The sequence below is a fragment of the Squalius cephalus genome (genome assembly GCF_949319135.1).
Source record: "Squalius cephalus genome assembly, chromosome: 21".
Classification (NCBI taxonomy): Eukaryota; Metazoa; Chordata; class Actinopteri; order Cypriniformes; family Leuciscidae; genus Squalius; species Squalius cephalus.
Genome location: NC_137142.1, coordinates 746,965 through 767,138, shown reverse-complemented (window position 1 = coordinate 767,138; position 20,174 = coordinate 746,965). Strand labels below are relative to the sequence as shown.

At 43.6% G+C, this 20,174-nt stretch overlaps 1 protein-coding gene across 2 annotated transcripts in view; it reads left to right on the top strand.

Moving 5' to 3' along the window:
* Positions 1-20,174, top strand: part of LOC307149248 (inactive phospholipase D5) — a gene marked incomplete at its 5' end in the record, with an annotated part of 43,928 nt that overhangs the window by 2,850 nt on the left and 20,904 nt on the right. Inside the window, one exon of one of the 2 annotated variants that reach the window (XM_079855463.1) lies at positions 18,597-18,733. In XM_079855463.1, coding sequence (XP_079711589.1) covers positions 18,597-18,733 — 137 coding nt within the window. Of the gene's footprint in view, positions 1-18,560; positions 18,734-20,174 lie in introns of those variants that run through there. The other variant, XM_079855462.1, reaches the window with a different exon arrangement.

The window sequence follows — 20,174 nt, the reverse complement described above, 5'->3', positions numbered from 1 at the left end:
ATGTAGGTTACCGTGGAAACAAAGGAGTGGCGGGAAAACAGAACAAAGGAAGACATGTGACTAATGAAAACAAGACTCAGACAGAAACACAACTGTGACATACAGCGGGCCAAAGGCACACCTGAAGAAGAACTGCTCTTCATCACTCCCATAGTGTATGATTGCAGAACAAATATATAGAACATTTATGGAGCAACAGATTTTGTGTGAAATTAAATCATAAAAGTGGTTTATTTTGTTTGAAGAAATCGTATAAATGTATGAGGTGGCGAGGCGAGAAGACCCAGAAGACCCAGGAGCTGATTGTGGACGACCGGCGGACTAGGAAAGGCTACACACACACTCCCATTTATATTGATGGGACTGAAGTGGAGCGTGTGATTTCTGGGTGTCCATTTCTCCTGGAGCATCAACACCAGCACTGATCAAGAAGGCCTTTACTCCCTTACACTGCTGAACTGCAACGGGCGGTGCTAATGCCCAAAACATCACTGGTGCTCAACTGCCCTCAGTCAAGCACATTTACACAAGCGATGCCCACGAGGGGAAGACGCATTATTAAAGACACTCGTCATCCCAGCTGTGGACTGTTCACTCTTCTTCCATCCGGGAGACGTTATAGGAGCTTTACAGGACTCAGGAGCAGTGTCTTTCCCTCTACGGTCAACTTACTGAACGCTAAAGTAAAATGATGAACACTACATCCAACCTGGACCTTCCTAAAACTCCAACTCCAGCCTAGACCTTCTTAAAAAAAAAAAAGGTCTGCATTGTCCATGAACATGCCTCCATTCTGCACACTTACAAATGTCTCTTATTATTCCTCTTTTGCACTTTCCTTTCTTCCTCATGATGCCATCGCGCTGATGTGAGCGTTTACATAAACCTCACTCTCAATAACACACTTTCTGTGTTATACTTCACATTTGCACCTTGTACTGCATTTTGTAATATATTGGTATATATATTTGGTAGTTTTTTAGACAACTGCACAGAGCTGGGGCCCGTTCTTCGTACGTCGCTAACTCAGTTAGCTGGATTTGATTGTTGGCGATTTGGCATGATCTTGGATTGTTTGGTTCTTCGAAGCTCATCCTGGACTTGCTGTCATAGCAACAGGAGCGCAATCTTAAACCTGCTCGGGAGCAGCTTATTTCATATTAACAGGATTAGATCCCGGCTTCATAAGCGGAGCTGATACGGGAAGTCCAGCGCAGTGATAGTGCACTTTCTTTCTGAGATATATATTTTGTCTCGTGATTCGTGAGATTGTCGTTTTTTGTCGCTTTTATGTTTAAAAAACAGGTTTAGTTTTTTTTTTTTTTTTTTGTGGCATTTCCAAGCCACTTAAGACCCAATGTTGTAAAGCAGTTTTTTTTTTTTTTTTTTTTTAGGCTATCACAATGACACATCCAAGATGATATCATCGTGCGAATCATGATCTGGCTAACTCGGTTCTTCGAACACACTTGCTGGATATGATTAGTATCGCTGGATTGAGTTATCTGAGATAATTGCGCGTTCATGCGCTGGTTAATAGGGGATATGTATCGATAGTAGAAACACTGATCAGCAACGCTGCTATTGGCTGCTCAGCGTGGCCAAAGAGCGCGCTCAGTTTTTCTCCTCAGCAGAGCAAGAACTAATAGTCGAAGTTTATTCAGAATTTTAATGTTTAATCAAAACGCCAGGGAACACCTCAAAGTCTGCAAAAGCCAGGAGAGAGGGCTGGCAAAAAGTAGCAGACAATTTAAATCCGTTAGAAGTGGCCATGTTAGATGTTTTATCACTTATTAGCCTATATTTTTGTATTTTAATAATTGCATAATTACTTTGATCATTGTAATGTCAGAGTCACCACACTAGAACATGGGAACAAATAAAAGTGAAGTACAAAAATATTCTACATAATGGTAATTTTTAGTTATATTATAGTCTCTTATAAAAGGCACTGTTAAATAAATGGTTGTCTGTTTATAAAAGCAACCAAGAAAAAGGCTGAGAAAAATAGAAAAGATCTTAGTAGCCTACACTGTAAAATCATTTTTGCTGCATTAAATTAAGGCCGTATAATCATTTCAACTGTTAAATCTTGAGTAATGATGAATTGCTTTGACTTGTGAAAGTGAAAACTGATAAACTTATGTTAATGTAAAAATATTTTGCCATGAGTTATTGATCTCATTTTTCCCCAGTGTAGTTCATTGTAATGACATTGTGTTTTCCTCTTTTGTGCACTTTTACATAATACACCCACACTTGTGTCTGTTCCCAAGAAAGTAGTGGCTGAAATATGTGCAGTAAGTGGACATTTTCTAACTTTCCAAAGGAAAGAAAGTATAAGACTTTGTAATGTCCATTTGTTTCCATTGCACTGGACAGTGAATAAACCCTCTCAGATAACTGTCATATGGAGGAACTAGCCTACCTGCAAGTGCATAAATAACTTTACTTCATTTATACTTGTATGCTTTATGGCTGCAATATAAGTTGCAGGATTCCACATCTACAGAAAGGCCTACAGAAGAGTCTGCACAGACAGAGGAGACATAGGCCTACAGGTGGACAGTGGATAGACAACTTTTCCTTTTTATTTGTTGCATGAGGCATGTGTCTAATATCTCTTGTTGAAGGCACTTGGCCACTGGCTTGAAATAAAACTCAAGGAACTAAGCATATTTGTGTTTTATTAAACATTTAATGAAAAGTGGTTTTTTTTGGCAATGTTGTGTAATATGGCACATGCAACAATGTCACAGGCCCTGTCAGGTGTGCAACCCTCAGACTTTTCAGACACTGAAATCTTCCCTTTAGTTAGCCAAAGTTCGTATCATTGTGTGCCCTTGTCCTGGCTAGAGCTGCAGTGTAACTGGTTTGGGTCAGGGAATGGGGTCATAAAACACCTGTCTGCAGGCAGGAACATGTCATAATCACCTATGAACAAATGCAGTTCTGTTAGGATCAGCATAAGTGTATGTAATACAGTGAACTTGATATTTAATTGTGGAACTTTTCTTACCACTTTCAAATAATGTGCATAAATGTGAATCTCTGAAAATTCTTAAGTCATGCACAGATCCTGGCCATTTTGCTTTCACATTTGTGATATGGAAGATTTTAGTCAACTGCCTTTTTTTTATTTGATATAATATTACTAATCTGGAATATTAAGAATCACAATAGTAACTGGGCAGCACATTTACATTGTGAACCCCCTTTCTGTTCACATAATCCCCTTCATTGAGGCCTTGATGGCAGTCTATGGTAGCCTATAGTCTACCAATCACGTTAGTGAAGCCTGAGTGACATACTGTAATCGGCATGGTCATGATTGTATGATCTTCAGAAATTATGATAGCCTAAAAAAAAAAATGTAAAAAAAAACTGCTTTACAACATTGGGTCTTAAGTGGCTTGGAAATGGCACAAAAAAACCTAAAACTGTTTTTTAAACCTAAAAACGACAAAAAACGACAATCTCACGAATCACGAGAAAAAAAATATATCTCAGAAAGAAAGTGCACTATCACTGCGCTGGACTTCCCGTATCAGCTCTGCTTATGAAGCCGGGATCTAATCCTGTTAATATGAAATAAGCTGCTCGCGAGCCGGTGAAGAACCAAACAATCCAAGATCATGCCAAATCGCCAACAATCAAATCCAGCTAACTGAGTTAGCGACGTACGAAGAACGGGCCCCAGAAGTTCGATTATAATTTTTACTTAATTTCTACCTCTAAAGCCCCTTATCAGTGTTATGTTTTCACTGTCTGACACGACGGACCGCGTGAAGAAATGAACGACCCACCCATTACGCAATCATCATGGACCAGTTAGTAGGTGTTCATACAGAGAGTTTCAACCTAAACAAACTAAATTTGTTTTGGCCAGATTTTATTCAAAATAATGTCACGCCAGTTCCTTCTTCAATTTCGCTTGAAGTATATCGGGGCCTTAACCTAACACTAACCCTTCCTGGCCGATAAACACCTTTGCTGGTGGGTATGCAGGAGGGCATTATGCAAATGTGTCACATGATGATGATGTAATGGAAGTAATGGGAGGACTAAGATGTTTCAGGAGCAGAGTTTTCTTTAACTCACTTTGGTGTGAACTTTGCTTTATAACTATGCATATCATTTACATGCTATATCATACACTAAAGGAGAGGTAAAATAAAATAAAAAAAGCATTATAGGTGTAATAATCGCTCCCCGGGCTTCAAACAGACCCACTGGGGTTATCTAGCTATTCGTAATAACAACATATTTTAAGAATAAAAGATGAGAAAGTATCATGAATTACATCTTTTATTTATTTGACAAGCAACATGTGCAGATTCCATTCCCTCTCTTAGAGGTGTTTAGGAGCAACTTAGCGCTTGACAAATATAGCATTCCTGTGAAATACATATAAATAAAAAACAGAACAGTCTTTATCAATGGAAAATAACCAAATGTCAAACAACACTGCATAGTCTTCACTTTATAAATGAAATATAGATGAATCCTGCTAAATCTACTGAAGAGCAGTGAGTGAGTTTCTCTTTGTCTTTTGTTTTAACGCTGAACACAGACGGCCGCAGGTTTATTAGGCTTCTGTCTCTTTAATCCCTAATGCACGGATCCGTCACACTGATACACATACAGCTTATTTCCCAACTGTTTATGTTCACTTTAAACATAACGGACTGTGTTTAAGTGAATACTCTCCACGCTGGCCTGTTTGCGTTATTCAGTTTCCCAGCTATGCTAAACACCAAACACAACAGCTTAGCAAAACACGCAAAGACAGAAACCAACAAAAAACGTTCAAATACTGGGCTAGAAAAACACGTGAATGTAATATAGCTCTGGAAACTGATGATTGCTTGACAAGATTTCTGTGCAAAACAGCGAATTAAAGAAGGACCCATGCGCCGCAACAGCCACAAATGTCAGTTCTGCAGGATTTGTTGAGGATGTGATGCCTTTTAATTTTTATTAATTTTAACATGATATATTTGTTGATTTATTTCTTCATGATAGATTATTAATGTATTTGAAATTAACTCACTGTTTTTGTCATGTTTGTAGTAAAATACTCCCTGTGTCTGTAAATAGGCTAGCCGATGCATGTTCTCCTCAACATTAAAGCTACACTGTGTGATTTTTACCCCCATCTAGCGGTGAAATTGTATATGACTACCCAGTGAATATTAGTTTCTGTTCCTCTCAATTCCGAGGGCGTTTTAACTCCTACGGTGGCCGTATTATTCCAAGATTAACATGGCTTCCAGTTATCGACTTCGTCCATGACAATAATAAACAATACGTCTAAAATGAATAAAACTACAGGACAGATGTCAGGAGGTAAACGTCACCCTTGGAATCGGCTATCCCAGCATAATCAGATTAGGCTAACGTTACAATGTGTACAAAGTAAAAGCAATTAAAAATAACTAAAATTTACAGTGTCCTTTTTTTTATATAGCTTAAAAAATTGCGCCTTTAAAACTATTCATCACCTGTGATCTGTCGCAGCACAGATTTATGTTACAAGGTAAACAATACTTTTTCACCATTGACGCGAGGATGAAGTTATACTAGAGGTCGTTCTGGCGTTATGCACAACCATGCTATGGTTAGACAAGCAACTATAAAACTTCGAATTTACACAAATGAATTACAACAGGCTGAATTACCTGTCGAGAAGAAAGCAGGCAACCTCGGCGTCCGTTTTAAAATCTTTTCTCCTCATGAGCTCTTTCCATCTGGGAAAAGTTACTCCAATATTGACTATGGTCTTGCTGATTTGTCTGTCGCGTTGACGTTTTAATTCTCTCTTTCAAATGTGAGTACGCACACACACACACACACACCACACTATCTTTCAAATCTGCCGGCACTCGCTAGCTCGCAATTATTCCCCCCCTCGCATTCGTCACGGTGTCACTGAGTGAAAAACGCAAAAGGCGAAGCTTGAATTTACAGGCATGTCCCTCTTTGGCTAATGTAGTTTCAAGATGGAGGGGCAACATGGCGACCGGCATTCGAACCCCTCACCCGTATGTACTTTCAATGGCAGATTATAAACTTAAGAGAATACTTTATTACTTGAAAGAAGTAAATATACATTAATGAGCACATGTATTTTTGAAAGAACTAAGTGTTTTTTGCTAAGAATCAACTAAAAAAGTTACACAGTGTAGCTTTAATGAAAGCTTTGACGTGTATAATGTGATAATACCATTACTGGTACAACAGGAGCGCTCCTGACCTTCCTCTCCTGACAGCCATGACGTTCTGCACATGTGGGATTTTGTGATGTGTTCACCAGAGTTTGTGGCCTTTCATCAAAGTTCAACTGGATCCTGTGTCTGGCTAATGCAGGTTTAATTGACTTATTGATCATGAGCTTCCAGCCTACAGTCAATAACCCGCTTCGAGACAGGCGGTCTCCTTCACCAAGCGTACAGTCTGGTTGTGTTAGGTGGGAGGTCAGATTGTTTTATACAGGACCTGTTAAACTGAGATTTCCTCTAGTAACCGCCTCCGCTCTGCAGGCCTCAGGAAAGCCTGATATGGATTTTGAGACTGGATTAATTCAATTCCTCTGATAGGACAAAAGAAAACACAACCATAATGCATTTCTTCTCAGGATTTGTGATGGTTTATGTATGTTTGCAGCAGATATGTCAGAAATAAAAGTAGCACTTTGCCATAAGGTCTCATTAGTTAACATTAGTACTGCATTAACTAACAATGAGCAATATACACTCACCTAAAGGATTATTAGGAACACCTGTTCAGTTTCTCATTAATGCAATTATCTAATCAACCAATCACATGGCAGTTGCTTCAATGCATTTAGGGGTGTGGTCCTGGTCAAGACAATCTCCTGAACTCCAAACTGAATGTCAGAATGGGAAAGAAAGGTGATTTAAGCAATTTTGAGCGTGGCATGGTTGTTGGTGCCAGACGGGCCGGTCTGAGTATTTCACAATCTGGGGTGCGTTTCCCGAAAGCATCGTTGGCCAACTATGGTCGCAAGTTCCCTCGTTACCAATAGAGTTCAATGGACATTGCGATGAACTTGCGACCATAGTTGGCCAACGATGCTTTCGGGAAACGCACCCCTGCTCAGTTACTGGGATTTTCACGCACAACCATTTTTAGGGTTTACAAAGAATGGTGTGAAAAGGGAAAAACATCCAGTATGCGGCAGTCCTGTGGGCGAAAATGCCTTGTTGATGCTAGAGGTCAGAGGAGAATGGGCCGACTGATTCAAGCTGATAGAAGAGCAACTTTGACTGAAATAACCACTCGTTACAACCGAGGTATGCAGCAAAGCATTTGTGAAGCCACAACACGCACAACCTTGAGGCGGATGGGCTACAACAGCAGAAGACCCCACCGGGTACCACTCATCTCCACTACAAATAGGAAAAAGAGGCTACAATTTGCACGAGCTCACCAAAATTGGACAGTTGAAGACTGGAAAAATGTTGCCTGGTCTGATGAGTCTCGATTTCTGGGCACACTTTAGGCCCCTTAGTGCCAATTGGGCATCGTTTAAATGCCACAGCCTACCTGAGCATTGTTTCTGACCATGTCCATCCCTTTATGACCACCATGTGCCCATCCTCTGATGGCTACTTCCAGCAGGATAATGCACCATGTCACAAAGCTCGAATCATTTCAAATTGGTTTCTTGAACATGACAATGAGTTCACTGTACTAAAATGGCCCCCACAGTCACCAGATCTCAACCCAATAGAGTATCTTTGGGATGTGGTGGAACGGGAGCTTCGTGCCCTGGATGTGCATCCCACAAATCTCCATCAACTGCAAGATGCTATCCTATCAATATGGGCCAACATTTCTAAAGAATGCTTTCAGCACCTTGTTGAATCAATGCCACGTAGAATTAAGGCAGTTCTGAAGGCGAAAGGGGGTCAAACACAGTATTAGTATGGTCCATACCTGTCAAGTTTTGGATTTGAAAATAAGGGAAATTTTCCAGCGCCCACCGCGAGCAGCCCCCCCCCCCCCCATGCTGTGAACATTCATGCATTTTTTCCTGTTCATTTATCATTGCTTGTCTTTACATTTACATTTTATTTTCATTCCACACGTTATTTTCATTTCATATTGCTTTTCTTTTACAGTTTTTCTTTTCATTTCACATAACTTTTCTTTACTCTTTTAGTGAGTTATTGTACAAATTTGTTGCAGACTTTGCATTCGCGGTATTTACATGAGGGTTTTGGTTTTTTGGCAGGAGTGCCCAATTCCGCCCAATTCCGTTTTTTTTTTACTCCGCCCAGGCCCGGGGTAGCCTATTATTATTTTTTAATAACGCAGGTTAAAAACCGGGAGATTTACGGGAAAATACTAATACGGGAGGACGGCGGGAAAGAAGGGTAAAATACGGGACTTTCCCGGCCAAAACGGGATACTTGACAGGTATGGTATGGTGTTCATAATAATCCTTTAGGTGAGTGTATTTAGAGCCAGATTTACCAACAGCTCGCTCCAGCACAAACCTTCTAACCTTCACAAACCCTGCGTCAATAAACTACTGTCAAGATTCACTAAAGACACGTAGTGATAAATGAGTGCTGAAAAGGTGAGGACATGGTTATTTCTGCATCTGATGTTATTGCATTTGTAGGAGTTTCCCTTTCAGATGCAAAATGTATGGGAGGAGAGTATTTAAATGAATCACACAAGGTTTGCGCTGGTCAATTTACTGGTATTTGCACCATTATTTACCACCTAAAAAAAGCATGTTTAAAACCAGACGGTAATTTGCTCTGCTCTTGGTAGATTGTGTTGGTCATTATGGAAATGATCCGGCTGCGTTGGTGTTCTTTAATTTGCACAGCAAATTTCTAACTTAGAGTATTAGTAGACTGTTAGGTTAGGGTTAGGGTTTGGGTTAGTAGAATAAGTTGTCATGTACTTGTAAAGTTACTTATAGTCCGTGGAATGTCTAAAGGGAACCATCAAAATAAAGTCTAACCAAAACTGACATTCGCTCCTCTAGATCCTATTCCTCCTTGATTTCTGAAAGACTTGATTGTCATTATAGGTCATTATAGGATTGTCAAGCAGTGGTTCATCCTTAAAAAAAACGCTCTTGTCAAATATATTAGAGAATGATACCCTGGTCGAATTTCAGTCAGTATTTAGAGCCGGTCCCAGCACAGAGACACTCTTTTAAAAGTTGTAAATTATTTAGTAGATGTTTGACTCTGGGCTGTCTGTAATTTTAATCACATTAGATCTCAGCACTTTTAATTAGATCTTCTACACCAATGATCACTCAATTCCCTACACATTTCATTTATTGTATAGCGCTTATTGCTAACAATGTACTAATTTAAGTACAAACAATGAGCTCATTGAAGTAATGATTACCAGTTGTGAACATAATGATTACAATATATGTAAAATGTAGCATTGGTGCATGTTGATTGACAGTTAGCTTCATCTGAAGTCCTCGCAGGAGTTACTGAGCTCTGTCTCGTCACAGGTGTTGAGGCAGTGGAAGTCTTCGTAAACTGGAGCTGATGTACATGGGCATCCCGAATTAAACAGAAAAACAAATGGAAAATAATTAGCATAGCGTTCATCACATTAAGCCAGAGGTTCTCAACTCAACATACAAAATGTGCAGAGCAACGGGTCCCGAGGACTGAAGTTGAGAACCACTGCATTAAGCAAAGATAATCATGTGCATTTGATCTGAAATAACTGGAGTACAAGGTTATGAGGTGCATTACAGTGCTCTTGTCACAGTGTTTGGTTTATGTTCTCTGGTGTCCACTATAGGTCCTCTTCCCCCACGGTGTCATTCACATTAGGAACTGCATTCCCCACAATCCTTGTCTGCACTCATTACTGTATCATTGCACTCAGCTGTTCCCCATTATCATTGTTAGTTCTGTGTTATATATACCCTGCCTGTTTAGTGTTTGTTACTGAGTCCTTGTTGTTTATCACACCACTTCTGATACCCTGTGTTGCCTGTATGTTCTTGTGTTTGGATTGCCTAATGGATTACGACCTATTGCCTGGACTGGATGTATGATTACGGATTTCCCCAATAAAAATACTGCGCTTGGATCTTCCCTGTCTCCTTGAGTGTGGATCGTGACAGAAGGACTCCGTCATCACAAGATCCAGCGGTATGTTTTTCAATGTCTCTTCCCCAGCCACCGAGCGGGAGAGAAGACAATTTTTTGAGGGGACCCGGTTGGTCAGATTTCGCGGGACCCGTGGAGGCCGCAGTGGAGGAGGTGGTCGAGAGGAATCCCGACACCATTCTCCACTCTGGCCCCTCTTCGACCCTGGGCTGGTGATGTCCAGCCCAGAGCTCCATCCGCCGCTGATTCCGCCCAGTCCAGAGCTATGTTCGCCGTGGTTCCCGTCCAGCCCAGAGCCTGCAGATCGCCATCAGAAACGGCGGAGGAGGAAGAAGACCTCCAGTCTCCCCAAAGACCCGGAGGTCGTCCCCGAACAGCCCGCTGTCATCCCGGAGGTCATCCCGGAGCAGCCCGCTGTCGTCCCGGAGGCCGTCCCCGAACAGCCCGCTGTCATCCCGGAGGTCATCCCGGAGCAGCCCGCTGTCATCCCGGAGGTCGTCCTCGAGCAGCCCGCTGTCATCTCAGAGGTCATCCCGGAGCAGCCCGCTGTCGTCCCGGAGGCCGTCCCCGAGCAGCTCGCCCTACCGGCCACGCCCAAGCTGCTCGCCCTGCCGGCGCCACCCCAGCGACCTGGCATGTCTGCCGATCCAGAGACTGTTCACGTCACGTCTGCCGATCCAGTGTCTCCGGACAAGATGGCCGCCGCTGAGCCTGTGTTTCCGGACAAGATGGCCGCCGCCGAGCCTGTGTCTCTTCCTTAGCCGGTGTCCGTTCCTGTTCCTAAGCCGGTGTCCGCTCCTGTTCCTAAGCCGGTGTCCGCTCCTGTTCCTGAGCCATGGCCATCTGAGCCTGTTCCTGTGCCATGGCCGCCTGAAGGGTCGTCTCCTCCCTGGCCTCCTGAAGGGTCGTCTCCTCCCTGGCCGCCCGAGGGGAAGTCTCCGCCACTGGCCGCACGAGGAAAAGTCTCCGCCCTGGCCGCCCGAGGGAAAGTTTCCGCCCTGGCCGCCCGACGGAAAGTCTCCGCCCTGGCCGCCCGACGGAAAGTCTCCGCCCTGGCCGCCCAACAGAAAGTCTCCACCCATGGACTGACATTTCTGCCCTGGTCGTCTGCACAGCCTGCTCTGCCCTGGCCACCCGATGGATTGTCGTCTTTGCCCTGGCCGCCCGAGGGGAGGTCTCCCCCTTGGCCGCCCGATGGACTGTCTGTTTTGCCCTGGCTGCTGGCTAAGCTGTTCCCCTCTGTTCCTGTTCCCCTCCATGGACCTGGCCCCCCATCCCGCCCCCTGATCCTCCACCATTCCACCCCCCGCCTGGACTCTTGTTTTGTTTATTGTTATGTCTTGGAGCGTCTGGTAGCCGCTCCGAAAAGGGTGGGTTATGTCACAGTGTTTGGTTTATGTTCCCTGGTGTCCACTAGAGGTCCTCTTCCCCCACGGTGTCATTCACATTAGGAACTGCATTCCCCACAATCCTTGTCTGCACTCATTACTGTATCATTGCACTCAGCTGTTCCCCATTATCATTGTTAGTTCTGTGTTATATATACCCTGCCTGTTTAGTGTTTGTTACGGAGTCCTTGTTGTTTATCACACCACTTCGATACCCTGTGTTGCCTGTATGTTCTTGTATTTGGATTGCCTAATGGATTACGACCTATTGCCTGGACTGGATGTATGATTACGGATTTCCCCAATAAAAATACTGCGCTTGGATCTTCCCTGTCTCCTTGAGTGTGGATCGTGACAGCTCTCCACTAATACTGGCACCATTGGTAAATATGAACAAAGGAGGCTGTGAAAATAAATCAAATAATAAAATAAAATAAATATTATTTATCCTTTTGATCTTTAATTAAAAACTTCACAAAATTCTAACCTATCATTGAAGAAAAGAAAAAAGTGGGGGGAAAATCTCATTATGAAATAAATGTTTTTTACATATATTGTAATTATACAACCTATTGCCTGGACTGGATGTATGATTACGGATTTCCCCAATAAAAATACTGCGCTTGGATCTTCCCTGTCTCCTTGAGTGTGGATCGTGACAGAAGGACTCCGTCATCACAAGATCCAGCGGTATGTTTTTCAATGTCTCTTCCCCAGCCACCGAGCGGGAGAGAAGACAATTTTTTGAGGGGACCCGGTTGGTCAGATTTCGCGGGACCCGTGGAGGCCGCAGTGGAGGAGGTGGTCGAGAGGAATCCCGACACCATTCTCCACTCTGGCCCCTCTTCGACCCTGGGCTGGTGATGTCCAGCCCAGAGCTCCATCCGCCGCTGATTCCGCCCAGTCCAGAGCTATGTTCGCCGTGGTTCCCGTCCAGCCCAGAGCCTGCAGATCGCCATCAGAAACGGCGGAGGAGGAAGAAGACCTCCAGTCTCCCCAAAGACCCGGAGGTCGTCCCCGAACAGCCCGCTGTCATCCCGGAGGTCATCCCGGAGCAGCCCGCTGTCGTCCCGGAGGCCGTCCCCGAACAGCCCGCTGTCATCCCGGAGGTCATCCCGGAGCAGCCCGCTGTCATCCCGGAGGTCGTCCTCGAGCAGCCCGCTGTCATCTCAGAGGTCATCCCGGAGCAGCCCGCTGTCGTCCCGGAGGCCGTCCCCGAGCAGCTCGCCCTACCGGCCACGCCCAAGCTGCTCGCCCTGCCGGCGCCACCCCAGCGACCTGGCACGTCTGCCGATCCAGAGACTGTTCACGTCACGTCTGCCGATCCAGTGTCTCCGGACAAGATGGCCGCCGCTGAGCCTGTGTTTCCGGACAAGATGGCCGCCGCCGAGCCTGTGTCTCTTCCTTAGCCGGTGTCCGTTCCTGTTCCTAAGCCGGTGTCCGCTCCTGTTCCTAAGCCGGTGTCCGCTCCTGTTCCTGAGCCATGGCCATCTGAGCCTGTTCCTGTGCCATGGCCGCCTGAAGGGTCGTCTCCTCCCTGGCCTCCTGAAGGGTCGTCTCCTCCCTGGCCGCCCGAGGGGAAGTCTCCGCCACTGGCCGCACGAGGAAAAGTCTCCGCCCTGGCCGCCCGAGGGAAAGTCTCCGCCCTGGCCGCCCGACGGAAAGTCTCCGCCCTGGCCGCCCGACAGAAAGTCTCCACCCATGGACTGACATTTCTGCCCTGGTCGTCTGCACAGCCTGCTCTGCCCTGGCCACCCGATGGATTGTCGTCTTTGCCCTGGCCGCCCGAGGGGAGGTCTCCCCCTTGGCCGCCCGATGGACTGTCTGTTTTGCCCTGGCTGCTGGCTAAGCTGTTCCCCTCTGTTCCTGTTCCCCTCCATGGACCTGGCCCCCCATCCCGCCCCCTGATCCTCCACCATTCCACCCCCCGCCTGGACTCTTGTTTTGTTTATTGTTATGTCTTGGAGCGTCTGGTAGCCGCTCCGAAAAGGGTGGGTTATGTCACAGTGTTTGGTTTATGTTCCCTGGTGTCCACTAGAGGTCCTCTTCCCCCACGGTGTCATTCACATTAGGAACTGCATTCCCCACAATCCTTGTCTGCACTCATTACTGTATCATTGCACTCAGCTGTTCCCCATTATCATTGTTAGTTCTGTGTTATATATACCCTGCCTGTTTAGTGTTTGTTACGGAGTCCTTGTTGTTTATCACACCACTTCGATACCCTGTGTTGCCTGTATGTTCTTGTATTTGGATTGCCTAATGGATTACGACCTATTGCCTGGACTGGATGTATGATTACGGATTTCCCCAATAAAAATACTGCGCTTGGATCTTCCCTGTCTCCTTGAGTGTGGATCGTGACAGCTCTCCACTAATACTGGCACCATTGGTAAATATGAACAAAGGAGGCTGTGAAAATAAATCAAATAATAAAATAAAATAAATATTATTTATCCTTTTGATCTTTAATTAAAAACTTCACAAAATTCTAACCTATCATTGAAGAAAAGAAAAAAGTGGGGGGAAAATCTCATTATGAAATAAATGTTTTTTACATATATTGTAATCACGTTGGGCACAATTATTGCAACCTTCTTCCTTCCAAGATAGCAGCTCTGATCAGAGACCATTCCTCCGTACAGAATCTCTCCGTATCCTTCATTCCTCCGTACAGAATCTCTCAGATCCTTCATTCCTCCGTACAGAATCCCTCCGTACAGAATCTCTCCGGATCCTTCATTCCACCGTACAGAATCTCTCCGGATCCTTCATTCCTCCGTACAGAATCTCTCAGATCCTTCATTCCTCCGTACAGAATCTCTCCGGATCCTTCATTCCTCCGTACAGAATCCCTCAGATCCTTCATTCCTCCGTACAGAATCTCTCGGATCCTTCATTCCTCCGTACAGAATCCCTCGGATCCTTCATTCCTCCGTACAGAATCCCTCGGATCCTTCATTCCTCCGTACAGAATCTCTCCGGATCCTTCATTCCTCCGTACAGAATCCCTCAGATCCTTCATTCCTCCGTACAGAATCTCGCAGATCCTTCATTCCTCCGTACAGAATCTCTCCGGATCCTTCATTCCTCTGTACAGAATCCCTCAGATCCTTCATTCCTCCGTACAGAATCTCTCCAGATCCTTCATTCCTCCGTACAGAATCTCTCCGGATCCTTCATTCCTCCATACAGAATCTCTCCGGATCCTTCATTCCTCCGTACAGAATCTCTCAGATCCTTCAGATTCCCAGCTCCATTATGGTGCTTCTCCTCTTCAGTTCACCGCACTCATTTTCTAAAGGGTTCCATTCAGGAACTGGGACGGTCAGCTTAATTTTGTGCTAAGTGACACATTTTAGTGTTGATTTTGTTGTTTGTTTTGGGATCATTGTCCTAATGGAAGATCCAACAACGGCCCATTATAAGATTTCTAGCAGAGGCCGTCAGGTTTATATTTTTTATCTGTTGGGATTTTCTAAATGTCGATAAATTATTATAAACTATTGCAAAATGACGTTTTTTCCATTAACCGATGTTATGCGACTAAAATGTAATTTTTTCCTTTCACGATAAGTCATTCCAAAAATTATGGCAACAGATGTTGGTAGGTTCACGTATATAACAGCCACCGCACTAGCCATTATTTTTGATCGAAGCAGACGTAGGCGTATTTTCCAACATTAATGCCAAGGAAAGACCCTTATACTGGGACCGGCACATGTGAGGAGTTTCTGGGTGTTTCTCCCTCATTTCTGCTTCAAGCTCTTGATAAATTGTAGCATTTCTGTGTTGTTTAGAATCCAGTATTCCTGTGATACTTTTGTCTGTTATGAGTAATGAAGAACTCCTTCTCGTCTTCTGTTCAAACATACCGTGCTGCCTTTAAAGAATGATCGACCTTTACGTACATCAGGTGACCAGTAAATGCTGTTTCCATTGCAGTTTTGTGAAATATTATTTTCTTCGAATTGCCTGAAAAACCACCTCATGCGAGCGTAAAATCTTTTTTGTGATTTATGGGAGTTTTTGCGAAATTGACATGTTTCCACTGGGCATATTTTCAATTCGCAATTTGAAGGGTAATTGAAACGCGGCTACTTACAGACTGGGAAGAGAGGATCTGCAACAATGGAGAATATGAGGAAAATTATCAACATTCCTGGAAAACCTGCTCTAGTAGAGCCTGAAAACAACATCAAGACTTTGAAAAAGGGCAGTATAGGTCTTCTTTAAAATGAATATCTAAGACTTTTCACAATATATGAGGTAGGCAATGACCAGTTAAAGGGTTAGTTCACCCCAAAATGAAATTTCTGTCATCAATTACTCAGCCTCATGTTGTTCCAAACCCGTAAGACCCGTAAGAATACTTTTTGTGCGCAAAAAAACTAAAATAATGACTTTATTCATCAATTTCTTTTCTTCAATATTAATCTCCTACACTGATCATGAAGTAAACCAAAGTCCTTTTAGGCAAGTCGTGCCACTCGGCCGCCATCTTGGCAACGCCTCCGGGCAGCTATTTCGGACTAACAAGACCAGGCTCCTATCTAAATGAATGGGCAGAGAGTCAGAACTGCACTTTCACTGGTCACCGGGACATAAAAACTGCATATATAGAAACAGCAGTAAAATATGATAAAAATCGCTGAAAAAGTTTGATGACTTTGCCCCAAAATAAGGTTTAAAACGCCTTTTCCCCCACAGGTTATACTTTTACTACGCATGCGCAAGGGTTCACGTTCACGACACCAACTTCATTTACATCTCTATCCAGAATGCCGGTGTTGTGCCAAGCACTTAAACAATTATATTTAAATGTCTGAAACCTAAAATAAACATTATGTGGTTAAAAACACTGAACAGTTGTGATATAGCCTATGACAAGCGCTGAGCGCGTCCGTCTTTGGCTCAGCGCCAGCCACAGCGCGAAAGCACAGGTTGAATATGGCAGTTATGTCACGTCACTGTACATTCGCTCCTTAGTGGTCAGCTGCTGACTGTTAAAAGCAGATGATTGGCTTTCCAGCGGGAGGGGCGGGACATGTGCATACAACCGCCATCTTTGCCGTTACGGGTTTTCCTTATATAGTTGTATTGAGGATTGAGGAAGTGGCATGTCTCTTATATAAATTGTCTCTGAGTAAACACAGTGCAGCGCTTCTGGGTTCTACGTCAGAATGCTGGCTCATTATTGGCCGACGCTGGTCACGTGAGCACCACGACGCATGCGTGTGACGCTGACACAGGAGCAGCCAATAAACAGCATAGGAGACTGATGCAGATGAGAAAAAATTGTTGAATAAAGCCATTATTTTTGTTGTTGTTTTTTGCACACAAAAAGTATTCTCGTTACTTCATAACATTTATGTTGAACCACTGTAGTCACATGGACTATTTTAACAATGTCTTTACTTCCTTTCTGGACCGTTGCAATGACGTTGCTGTCTATGTGGGGTCAGAAACCTCTCGGATTTCATTAAAAATACCTTAGTTTGTGGTTCCGAAGATGAACAAAGGTCTTATGGGTTTGGAACGACTTGAGGGAGAGTAACTAATGACAGAAATTCCATTTTTGAATGAAATTGTAAGCTAACCCTTTAACTAATGATTCCCATCTTCATTATAACTACACGACAGCTGGTAGATTTTGGACACTAACCACTCTTTTACACTTGTAGAACAGCATGGATAAACTGAGTTGTTTCCTTCTGCACACCCATACAGAAAAAAAATATATTGAAATATATTTTAAAGTGTCAAAAATATATGTGGCATATATTCCAAATACATTGAAATATATTTGCATTGTTGTTCACTTATATTTGTCATTTTGAAATATATTCTGAAATATAACAAAAATATATGATGTTAAGTGTGAAATATATTTACATTTATAACATGTAAAATATATGACAAAATATATGGTCATAAAATGTTTAGCCTCAGGGACGTGCACAGGGGGGTTGCTCAGGTTGCCCGGGCAACTGCCCATATGCCCTTCTCGACTCACGTTGCCCTTCCGAGGGGGAAAAATAAATAAATAAATAAATCGTACAATGGATGCAGAATTTCACGTAGGCCTAGATAAAGAAAATAAACAATCGCAAAGCCTCATTCACTTCCATTCGGGCACCGAAAGTGAAAGTCAGTAGGGGAAGGGCAAACTCTGTTTACGTGGCTACAGCGCTGCACGCGACCGGTGTAGCAGTCGATTCTGTTCCCTACCGGAATTCCTGTTCCCTTTACGCAATCATAGGCCTACTACAAATCATGCGTAGTTGCCCAGTTACCATCATAGACAGTATGGTTACCATCATAGAAACCATCATAGACAGTAGGTTACCATCGTAGACACTGAGTTCTATCTTTACTTAACATTCAGTCAGGTGGTGATAATGTTACAATGTGAAATGTGATGTTAACACAGTTACACACTCAGATGCCAGTTTATTAGATATACTGTATCTAGGAAACAAATGCAGTTGCTAACTATGCTGAAACACTGATCACATCTAATAGCTAAACCTAAACAGAGTGTCTATCCTTCTACCCCCAGATGCAGTGTTGAAATGTCCACAGGCCACCAAGGGACAACTGGGGGCAGCTGTCAACTCAAAAATAGCTGAACTCAGATTTAAAATGAAATAAATAAAAATGTAAAAAATAAATTGAAAATATGTTGTTTGTTTGTGAAAATGTTAACTTTTTAAATTTCAAAATATATTTCAAATGAAACAATTTGCAAAAGTTAAAACATATATGAACATATATGTTGTTAGTAAATATATTGACATAAATATATTCACATATTTAACTACAATATATTTTCCAAAAAATAAAAAATATATTTACATATATTTAACTAAAATATATTTATTGGGCCAATTTCGAATATTTGCATATATTCCAAAAATATATTTAAAAATATATTCTGAAAATTTATTTCAAATATATTTCTTTTGTGTATGGGCATGGCCAGGGTTTGATGTTTGTCTCTACAGCAAAGCAACTGCTCATGTCTAAACTTTACCTCTGAATGAGTGTCTTTGCTTCTTCCTCTTGTTTCTTGCAGTCTCAGCACAAATGCATTGTGATCTTTGCGCTGGTGTGCTGCTGTGCTCTCCTGATAGCATTAATATTCTCTGCTGTAGATGTGTGGGGCGATGACGAGGACTGCATCACTGTAAAGAATTGTAGCAGAACCTGCCGGTAAGCAAAACTCACCCCTCGGACATTGACTATATCCAATTTTGTTGACAACCAGCTTACAACTTCTTGTGACCCACACTTGATATCTGCATTTACACTATACACTTGGTGAAACAACCCGAGGAACAAACTGACCCGGAAAAGCTAAGGGCAAAAAAAAAACCGGCCTGCTTAATTAGTGCCAGAGCCATCAGGACCCGGATTCAGCAGCTCTGAAATCTGGTCCTGTACCTCCTTTTGGGGATCCCCCATCTCATACACCACTGAAAGATATTTGTTTTATGAACTGTGTACATATGTTCAGGAAAATGAAGTATAATAATGATAAATGTATAAAAACAATCATTAATAAGTGGAAGAAAAGCCGCTACAAAGTGATTTGTGCCATGTTTAATAATAATAATAACTTTGACTTTTATAGCGCCTTTCAAGAAACCCAAGGCCGCTTTACAAGGGGTGGGAACTGGTTGGGGGGGGGGGGGGAGGTTAGAGACCAAAGGCCTCTGTGAACAAGTATGCCTTGAGGTGCTTTTTGAAGGACAACAGTGTGGGGGCATGACGTATGTGGAGAGGTAGTTTGTTCCAGAGGGTGGGGGCAGAAACACAGAATGCTCTATCACCAAAGGTCCGTAGCCTGGTGCGAGGAGTGGCAAGCTGGTCCTTGTCAGAGGATCGCAGGGACCTTGGCTGTGAGCAACGGTGGAGGAGATCTGCGAGGTACTGGGGTGCAAGTCCATGGAGTGATTTGTAGGTTAGGAGCAGGATTTTGTATGAAATGCGGGATTTGACAGGGAGCCAATGAAGCTTCTTGAGTGTGGGGGTGATGTGCTGCCATGGCTTCGATCGTGTCAGGACCCTGGCAGCTGAGTTTTGGACATACTGCAGTCTATCCAGGGTCTTACTGGGCAGACCATACAGTACACCATTGCAGTAGTCCAAGCGGGATGTGATGAAGGCATGGATGAGTGTTTCAGTCACAGAGTCAGAGAGTGATGGCCGGAGTCTGGAGATGTTTTTGAGGTGAAAGAACGCCGACTTGGTGGTGGTTTTGATATGGGCCTGGAGTGAGAGTATGGGGTCCAGGATGACACCAAGGTTGCGTACCTCTGGGGATGGCCTGATGGTATAGCCATCCACAACCAGGAAAAGATCACCAACCTTCTTAGCCAGTGATGGGGGGGCCACCACCAAGAGCTCCGTCTTATTATTAAGTTTGAGTAGGTTGGCAGTCATCCAAGTTTTTATTTTATGCAGGCAGTCGACAAGGGATATGGGAGGAAGCTGAGCCGAGGGTTTGGTGCTTATGTAGAGCTGTGTATCGTCAGCATAGCAGTGAAAACTGAGTCCATGGTGACGAATGATTTGACCAAGGGGGAGCATGTAAATGGTGAACAGAAGGGGGCCAAGTACCGATCCCTGGGGCACACCACGATTGACTGGA